Source organism: Cicer arietinum, chromosome 6 (assembly GCF_000331145.2).
Source record: "Cicer arietinum cultivar CDC Frontier isolate Library 1 chromosome 6, Cicar.CDCFrontier_v2.0, whole genome shotgun sequence".
Taxonomy (NCBI): Eukaryota; Viridiplantae; Streptophyta; class Magnoliopsida; order Fabales; family Fabaceae; genus Cicer; species Cicer arietinum.
In genome coordinates, this window is record NC_021165.2 from 62335390 (window position 1) to 62344627 (window position 9238).

The following is a 9238-nucleotide window of genomic DNA, read 5'->3' on the forward strand; positions in this document are numbered from 1 at the left end:
TAAATTTGGCATGTGAAATGTTATAGACTTATTTTGTAGGTCTGACATTGATAGAAGAATGATATGACATGTTAGTCTACTTAAAAGTCTATTTTGATATTTTGAAGAATATGACTTTATATACATTATCTTTAAATTATATTTTATAATAATACTTTTAAATATGTCAAAAATTAAATGAGATTAATATGCGTAAATTATTAAAAGTTGAATATATGATAAAAAGTTCAAAATTTGATATAATAATTATAATGATAAAAAAAATATTATTTATATTTATTTAAATAGGTCGGTCTAATAGACCTAAAAGATTTAATATGTAGTCTGATATTTTCAACTAAATAGACATTTTTAAAAGTCTTATCTTTATCTATTTAAGAAAAAAAAAATTAACCTGACGTAGACTAGACCCTAGTCTCTTATGGATCAACATGACATATTCTCATCTCTACTAATGACTCACGTGGTATACGGTGCAAGACAATTTTTTATGGTTAGATAGTAAATGTCCACTAAAGTAATGGGACACTTACACCAAATCAACTCCTTCTCCCCCTCTTCGTGTAACATCTAAATGATTTCACCACCCCTCTACCCTGCAGTCCAACACCCGATGCTGATAAGCTCTCCTCATTCAAAAAGATTTTCACTCGTAAGTTCTAATACCAATGGTGGCCTCCTTGTACCTCCTCTGATTTTGTCATAAAACCGGTTGCTATCTAAAAAAATATTCAATTTAAAAAATGCCACTGTTCGTTATTCATGTATATGCAGCTTGGATTTTTTTTACCCTATAGTTTCAATTATTTTCTTTGTCCTTTACATTCTATTAGTTTTTGTCTTTATCGGTGAATTCTAAAAAATACCACCTTCATAAATGGTCATTGTAGACTCGTATTAAAAAAATATCAAAAATTCTAATAACGTGATTGATGTTAATTTAATATAAAATATATTTTATTTATTTATTTTTATTTAAATGATTATTTTGTTCGTAAATCTTAATTCATATTAAATATTAGTATTGTTAGGTTGAATATCTTGTATGATTTTAGAGCATCTCCAACGGTAGCTAAAATGAGTTCGTCCGTTAGATGTAATTACGCAATCTTCAGTTTTTTGTGAGTTCACTGTTGGAGATGTGTCAAGCTGTCATCACCGTTCTTTCACGAAGGAACGATACTTTGATACGGTTATCTTTTTTTATTATTAATTTATGAAAAATAATAAACAAATAATTTGTTAGTGGTGGACCCTATCTAATGAACATGTGAGTTCACCGTTGGAGTAAAAAATGAATGAGTTATTTCAAGATGATGTGGTACGGTAAACCTCACTTAATGAACTCATATTGAGTTCACCGTTGGAGATGCTCTTACAATTTTGTGAATTAATTATAATAAAATTTATCATCTCTTAAATTAAATTTTAAAAAAAAAATGACTATATACAATGTCGGTTGGTCTATTGTATTAAAATTTGTTTATGAAGATAAAAAGAATGACTATATAGTTATGTGCTGTTATCAATATGTGAATATGTATATGAATATATTGTGAATTGATTATATAAATATGTAAAGTTATAAAGTTAAATTATAAAGTTATATAGTTTTGTTTTGTTGTGTACTGATTGTGAAATGATTGTGTGAACTGATTATGAACTGATTCTGGATGAAAATGATTTTGGAAAAAAGAAATTAAAAGACAACGCTTTCTAAAATAATATCATAAAAAACCAAAAAACGCTTTTTAAAAATTTCATTTATGGCGTTTTGTAATAAAACTAAAATAAGAATGCACCTTGTGCTTTTTCAAAAAGCACTGTAATAGGTGCATAATAATGCATCTATTGTTTGCACATTTAACAACGTTTTTTCAAAAAAACGCTGTAATTGATGCATAATAATGCATCTATTGTTTGCATCTTTTACAACGTTTTTAAAAAAAGCGTTGTAATAGGTGCATAATAATGCATCTATTGAATGCACCATTTACAGTGCTTTTTCCAAAAAGCGTTGTAAAACGAGTATAACAAGCGTGCAATATATCTACCTATTTTATAGCGTTTTTTTATTTTAAAAAACACTGTTGTATCTTTTTACGGCGCTAGATACTACAACGCTTATTTTTTTGAAAAAGCACTGTAAATGACTTAAAAAAAGCGCTGTAAAATAAGTTTTTCGCATAATGGTTTGAACCACGAGTTAGGAGTTAAATAACAACACTCAACCGTTCAAATATAAATCTCATATGATTAGATCACATCAATGTTAATAGATTTTTTAAAAATTTAAATTAAAATTAAACGCATTTTTTATTTACTGAGACAAACTTTATAGTCATGATAGCATTCAATTCATATGTTTTCTTTTTGTGCTACACTCGATATATTTCATAAACAATACTTGCTAGATTTTTATTTTTTTTTAATCCTCTTTGAATTTCTTCGTTTCTAGGGTGGAAAACATTTGTTTGGTATTTTTTAAAAGTGAGATTTTTGGAATTATTTTTGAAAAAGTATAGGATATTCAGGAAAAATATCGGAGTTTATCTCTGTCAAACATTCTCAAAACACTAATAGTCCTAATGGAGTAGAGACATCCACAAAGAATTAATAAATTTAAAGATCTCTAATTGGATTAATAAAGTCATTATTATTAGCAGTATTTAAGACAACACTTCACCATCCCCGTTAACAATGCCAATTCTACAAACATCGTATATATGATCTCCAACATCGACTTTGATATCTTATAAAAATGATCTGGAGGCGGACTGCATCTTGCAGGAGAGGCAAACTGTAGATTAACAACTACCATATACTATAGTAGACGGATAAAATAATCTTGATAACATTTGCATGGGGATGCATAAATAATATTTTTAAGCCAAGTTGGGAAATTTAAAGATGTTTAATCAAACCTGCACGTTAAGAGGGGAGTGATACCAAACCAATTTTGCCTAGGGGCAATTTCAAAACACATGAGCGATGTTTTCAACCTCTTTCTTGTAGTAGGGTCATATAAGATCAACCGGAACACCTCTTCAGACAAGGTTCTTCTTGATATGGAGAATATTATGCCGAATTCTCCAAATCAGGTTCACATGTTTTTAAATTATTTTGAGGTTCCAAAACTTTATATTGTGTTTAATATTGTCGTAAGCATTGAGGATGGTAAAAAAAAAAGGCTTTTTTTGGTGAGGCCCAAACGATCTGGTCACTATGTATTGAGACGGGGAATGGAAATTGTAGGATATGCATCAGGAAATTGTCCCCATAATGTAATCTTTTTTACTTGAGCATTCTAAATATTTTTTCTCCATCAACATATAGATGTTCTTAAGAGACAAACTGGTTTTCTGCTCCTACTATTTTATTTTTTATTTTATTTTTAATCCGCCAGTGTCTCAATGTCATAATGTGTTGCTCCTACCTAAAAGTTAATACAATTTCCTGTTTTTTAGACCAAGTCTTCATATCTAAACATGGATGCGCTGATAACTGAAATTAAACAAAAATGCTGTTTGTTAACCAAATGCTTCAATCCAGTTAATGCATGACATGTTAACCACCCACCACATGTTCTAATTGGAAACAACTATTAATTTATTGTCTACTTTTTTTGGCTTCTTCATATTGCAAACTTGTTCTTACCGTATAACTGCTCTCTTTTAGAAATAACAACTTCATACTTAAATTGTTAGACTATCAACTTCCATTCTCCACAATCGACAATGCATGCCAAATGTGTAAATAAGCAACAAATACGCCTCAATAAGCTAAAATGTGCACAATTTTATAAATTAATGTGACACAGGTACCCTAACAGCAAAAATTAAAATAGAAAAGAGATGCAATAGCCAGCTCCTGTTGTTATTGGTAGGTTATAACTGAACATTCAAACACCTCACATTTCCATTATATTGATGTTGGATTTGTATTTAATTGGAAAATAACATTTCCTAGTATACAGGGGGAAGCGGATTTTTATAACATTTCTTTTCAAAGAAATTAGGACAAAGGCTTTACAACTTGGCTTACAGTGCCATTTGATGTACCATTACTGCTTCTACATTGCTGCAGTTGTTCCTGGAGATTCCTCACAGCCTCGTTCAATCTTCGAATATTTTTCTCTTGCACTAAAATAATCTGCAGCAAACAACATCAATTGAAGAAATTCAAAAAAAATGTGGTAAAAAGATAGCATAGTCTCAGATCTAAGTTCTAACAAGAAAATTTATATTAGTTTTGGACTTGAGAGCATACAGACCATGGCGAACATCAACTTTGTGACATACATGTAATGAATGTATAACTTTTCTACAAAGCATAATTTACTGAACTATTGATTTCTTTACAACGTAGATAAGATAAGCAACCATAACCTCAGGCTCTCATTGTTAGTAAGATATGACTGTCTTTTTTGCAAACTCTGCATACGGTTTCCAAACTTTAACGTTTAGTAAAATGTTTCTTTCTTTCTTTAGCTTAAAGAAACCTCATCACATTTTAATGTATCAAAAGAGGGATATGCTGTGCTCAATATTAAAAAGTGGAATTTAAAACATATATGTCAATGTTTAAAACTTTATATGTGGATAATTATTGGAACAGAGTCTCATTCCAGTGTACCCAATTTATATATGACCTGCTACAAGTATACCCAAGAATTGTGATCCCTACAGCCTACAGGTGAGATGATTTTCAGATGAAATATTGCTCCCTCCGCTCCTTTTAATTGTTGATTTGTTAGGAAAAATGTGTTCCTAATTATGTCTTTTTCAAATTTCAAAGTTACATTCACAATCACTACTTTTTTGGGATTCATACTGTTCGTTGCCTTTACACTTACATTAGTGAAGATAGAAAGTAAATAAGTAACTGGGCCAATGAAAGATGAGGATGTATTTGAAATTTGCTTACTAATCAAACCTATTTATCGGTTTGTGCAAGACAACATTAGAAGAAATGTTTATAGGAACAGATGGAATAGCATATACAGCCGATAGAGTTTCCAGTTCCATTGAAGAATGACCAGATAATTATGAAAAAGTGACATGCAGAGCTTGTTATAAGAAGACTATCTTGTCAAGTTATTCAAATTGTTACTGGCGCTCATTGCATAGACAAGCAGATATTTACTAGGAAGAATAACCACAAAAGCAACCTAAGTGATTGTGAACTCAAATCAACTAAGGCTTCAATGACGCAATTTCCCATTTAAAAGCTGTGAGTAGTCATTTAAAGCAATTTATTAAATTCGGATGATTAATAATTAATAAAATATATGCAGATATTTATAACAAATTGCAAATCTCTTCCCATTTTATAAGGAAATAACCAACTAGAAAAAACCATAGTGAGGTCTCAATTTTTACCAAAACTAGAAAATATATGAGCTTTCATCAATACTCTTTCCAGATTACTTTAGACATGAAATTACTTATCCTAGGTTCAAAATATTTCAATATTTCTGGACTCATAGATTTTATCATATCAGAGGACTCAGGTTTGCATCAGAATTAGCCAAATTCACTGAGCACATTAATGTAAAGCCATTTTCAAAAGTGAATAGCATGCACCTCTTTCCATCTTTAAATTAAAAAAGAACCACCATTTTCAACGAAAGCAAGACAAAGGGACAAACATATAATACAAGCACAAGCACATTGATGCAAACAAGTAACAATAAAAAGACTAGAAGCAGAAACTCAAAAATCGGTTTTGTTATTATTTCTAAAAAGTTTCTCAACTTAAATATAATAAAAAGAAAATCAAAATGCAACTTGATGGATGCTGCAGGTTGAAAAACTCAAGCCACACGCCACTAATCAAATAAACAGGTGGATTTTGTGGAATAAATGAAAAAAATTGAAGATAGGTGGAAAAACTTAAAACCTTCTCTTTTACTGTTTCAATCGCCTTCGAAATCCGTTGCTGCTTTTGTGAAATGCTGGAACTTGAATCAACATCAACCACGAGTTGTTGTTTCCATTCAAACTGAGATGTGATTACAAGCATGAGCAGAAGAAAAACAAGCAACAAGGGTCGAGGCGTCATTTCCAATTACAAGCAGAAACTACAGAACAACTGCATGTAATTCAAATAACAGCAATTAAATTGCAATGTTTCAAAACCAAAGTTTACTAATTAGTTTTATTTTTACTATTTAACTAATTAGTTAGTTAATACATACAAAATCTGAGGGGGCAAAAAAAACTTTGATTGCTACTAGTTAAAAAACCATTGAAGATGAAAAGGTATTGATATAAAATCAAAATGGTAATTAGGGTTTTGATTCCTTTGACTGAAGATTTGAAACACTGATTCTAGTCAAATTCGTGAAAATTAGATAAAAAGGTACTCAAATTTAGGGAAAAGAAACCTAGGATCATTAGTACCTGCACATTGGAAGAATTGATTATCGAAATTAAAAGAGAAAGCTTACAGATCGGTGAGAATGAGAAAACCCCCAATTCATCATTGGTCTTCAAATGGTGCGCCGTGAAAGAATTTCATAGATTTTGCAATTGGACGCGAAGGCTTCGCAATATATATACGGATTTGAAATTTGCAATAAATTTGAAATTTTTACGCGCAAAATAGTATGTTAACTTAATAATTAAGAATTTAATTTACTATATCAATAAAAGAATTACTAGTATAAAATAAAACATAAAAAAAAATAATAATAATAATAATAATAATAATTGAAAATTTGATGAATCTCATTTTAATTTTTAATAAATATATTAATTTTTTGATTTTTTTTTCTTATATTTCTTACCAAGAGGTAGTACATTTCAAAGTCAAGCTAAAAATATATTTAATAAAAAGGAAATGACATAAACTTTACCCAACTAAAAAGAAAAGACAATAAAAACAAAAAAACCAAAAGAAAATCTACCTAAATAATATTTAAGTGAACTAACCATAAAACGAGTATTATAGAACTCCAGATCTTTTTTCTTTATCAAAACCTTGAAATAACTTCAATAAAACCTTCTTGATAACAAGGATCATCTTTATTACCATCCTTATTTGAAAAATTCTTCAAGATTTTTAGTAGGTTGTTAATTTCATCTTCTAATATTGTATTATTCCAAAGACCGACAATACATATAACCTCATTCAGTCTTATTCAATCTTACACTTTGTTCCTCTCATTCAATCTTATTGGCTCGCAGAGCTAGATATTAACCTTATGTTTCTTCAACATCTTGATGATAGATGGTTGGTTAATAAAATATGTTAGATGGGTGGATAATAAAATAATAATCATTCAAGTTTAGTTTAGATAGATACTTGTTGTTCGTTTATTTTGAAAAGTAAACATATTTTTTAAATAACGTTAATTTGATTTGTTAATAAAAAAGTAAAAGATCTTTTATTAATAATTTAATTGTTTTTTTATCTATATTCTCTTTTTTATTTAAAATTTTCTATTATACTCTAAATTAAAATGTATATTATAAAATGCTCTACTTTTCTATGTTCAGAGGTTGCGTCCTCATTTTGCTCCACTAGGAGATAGTTTTTCTAGGACGCGACTATCTATAATCTTATTATTTTTTTATTTTAATGAAGGAATAATGGTTAATTTAATAAATAAAAAATAATTTAAAAATTAAAATTATATAAATAATATCAAATAAAATACATTTAATAAAAAAATACATTAAAATTAACGTAGTTGAGTAGATGTGTCAAAACAATTAACATGTTATATTACTTTAACAACTCACTCTTATTTTACAGATAAATTAGCAACTTAATTTTATTTTGTTAACAACTCCTTTCTATTTTTTCTCCGGATTTAATAAATAATAATAATAATAATAATAATAATAAATAAAAAGAAATTATATACAATCAAATAAAATACATTAAATTAAAACAAAATACATTAAATTAAAGAAAAAATAATACATCAAATTTAACTATTTACCATATTACTAAATGTCAATGAATAAGATGGATTGTTTTTCGATATCTTTGATGTCGTTATAAAGAACTTTATTAATTTTTTTTTCTTCAACTTAATGTACTTTGTTTTAATTTAAAGTATTTTGTTTAAATTTTATTAATATAATTTATTATTATTATTATTTATTAGATCCGGAGCAAAAATAGGCGAGAATTGTTAACAAAATATAAGTAAGTTGCTAATTTATCTGCAAAATATAAGGAAATTATTAAAATAATATAAGACGCATTAATATTCAAAAAACAAGTCAGTTTTTCCCAGTAACATCTTCAATTTCTTCATAGGAGTGTATGGTTCTTCTTTCAAATATTCCTGTACCAGAATAAACATTTATAAATAGGAAAAGGTTTGAAATTTTTATGAACGTAAAAAATATAAAATGTAAATATAAATTCACATCATTTGAAATAAAATGTCCCCCATATAAAATTAGAAGAGTAAAAAAAGATAGGACGTTTGACCAGGCTAATTTTATAGATATTACCTTTACAACAAGTACAAAATCGGATGAGTTATGATGACCAGCAAATGATACACATAACCCTTCAACATCGGAGTGTTTTCACTTTTGATATTGCCTCAGTCGGTTCCATTCCTAGCTTTATATCGAGCACAATCTGGAAAATTTCCCAATGGTACTTGTGGGTTAATAGCAAGTTTCTGGTCCATCTAAACAAATTAGCTTTCAGTGTATGCATGCATACACATGTAGACAACAACTCACTACAACATGAGACAACCACATGTATTTGAAATGACCAGGTTTTCGTTTTGTTCAACACAGGAATAAGTAAAGTAATGTCTTATGTCTTATAATCTTATTAGATTTGAGTCATTATATGTAAGATTTTGAATGAGTTAAATCCAAATGACCTGTCTGTTAGATAATATTATTATATATTAGTAGTAAGGGTATTTTAGACAATTCTAGACAATTCTATTTTCTTATATATATACTCAGTGTAACCCTATTAACTTCAGTTTTGGTTTATTATATGTTATGAAACCCTAGAGTGGTTGTTTTCTCTTCTTCCTCTTTCTTCCTCTTTTCATTGTTAACATGGTATCTAGAGCCTATTTCGATCCTCATTGAACGATCCCGCCTCTATTCCACTGTCGAGTTCCCAACAATTAGGGAATATAATTATAGTTTATCTTTTATAACATTCCAATATTCAGTGAGATTTTCCGTGTCCCAATTCTGCTTTACCCTTTCTTTGTAGCTTTTCGTTTATTTTTAGTAGATCA

The 9238-nt window shown here is 28.6% G+C and overlaps 2 protein-coding genes across 6 annotated transcripts in view; both read right to left on the bottom strand.

Annotated features, from left to right (window-relative positions):
* Positions 1 to 3778: 3778 nt before the first annotated feature.
* Positions 3779 to 7135, bottom strand: LOC101501835 (uncharacterized). Of its 4 annotated transcripts, none has more exons than XM_027335434.2 (3): positions 6936 to 7135; positions 5902 to 6093; positions 3779 to 4152 (listed from the first exon to the last, which is right to left on the bottom strand). In XM_027335434.2, the coding sequence occupies exons 2-3, from the start codon at positions 6061 to 6063 to the stop codon at positions 4015 to 4017; spliced, it is 300 nt and encodes a 99-aa protein (XP_027191235.1). In that variant the 5' UTR covers positions 6064 to 6093; positions 6936 to 7135; the 3' UTR covers positions 3779 to 4014. The 4 variants fall into 4 exon arrangements, with proteins under 4 accessions (XP_027191235.1, XP_004506208.1, XP_004506210.1 ...); XM_004506151.4 differs by lacking the exon at positions 6936 to 7135 and adding an exon at positions 6452 to 6611; XM_004506153.4 differs by lacking the exon at positions 6936 to 7135 and adding an exon at positions 6452 to 6579 and having other exon boundaries at positions 5902 to 6003.
* A 1026-nt stretch (positions 7136 to 8161) lies between these two features.
* Positions 8162 to 9238, bottom strand: part of LOC101501519 (borneol dehydrogenase, mitochondrial-like) — a 6075-nt gene continuing 4998 nt past the window's right edge. Inside the window, exons 3-4 of one of the 2 annotated variants that reach the window (XR_012163592.1) lie at positions 8475 to 8607; positions 8162 to 8302 (exon numbers count right to left, since the gene is read on the bottom strand). The gene's annotated coding sequence lies outside the window, so the exon portion shown is untranslated. Of the gene's footprint in view, positions 8303 to 8363; positions 8608 to 9238 lie in introns of those variants that run through there. The other variant, XM_073370119.1, reaches the window with a different exon arrangement.

What these genes read in the sequence shown, in the direction of transcription:
- LOC101501835 (XM_027335434.2), bottom strand. Translation starts at nt 6,063, where the DNA reads ATGACGCCTCGACCCTTGTTGCTTGTTTTTCTTCTGCTCATGCTTGTA. An exon ending in TTGAAACAGTAAAAGAGAAG is followed by an intron (nt 4,153 to 5,901) that starts GTTTTAAGTTTT and finishes TGTTTGCTGCAG; the next exon opens with ATTATTTTAGTGCAAGAGAA.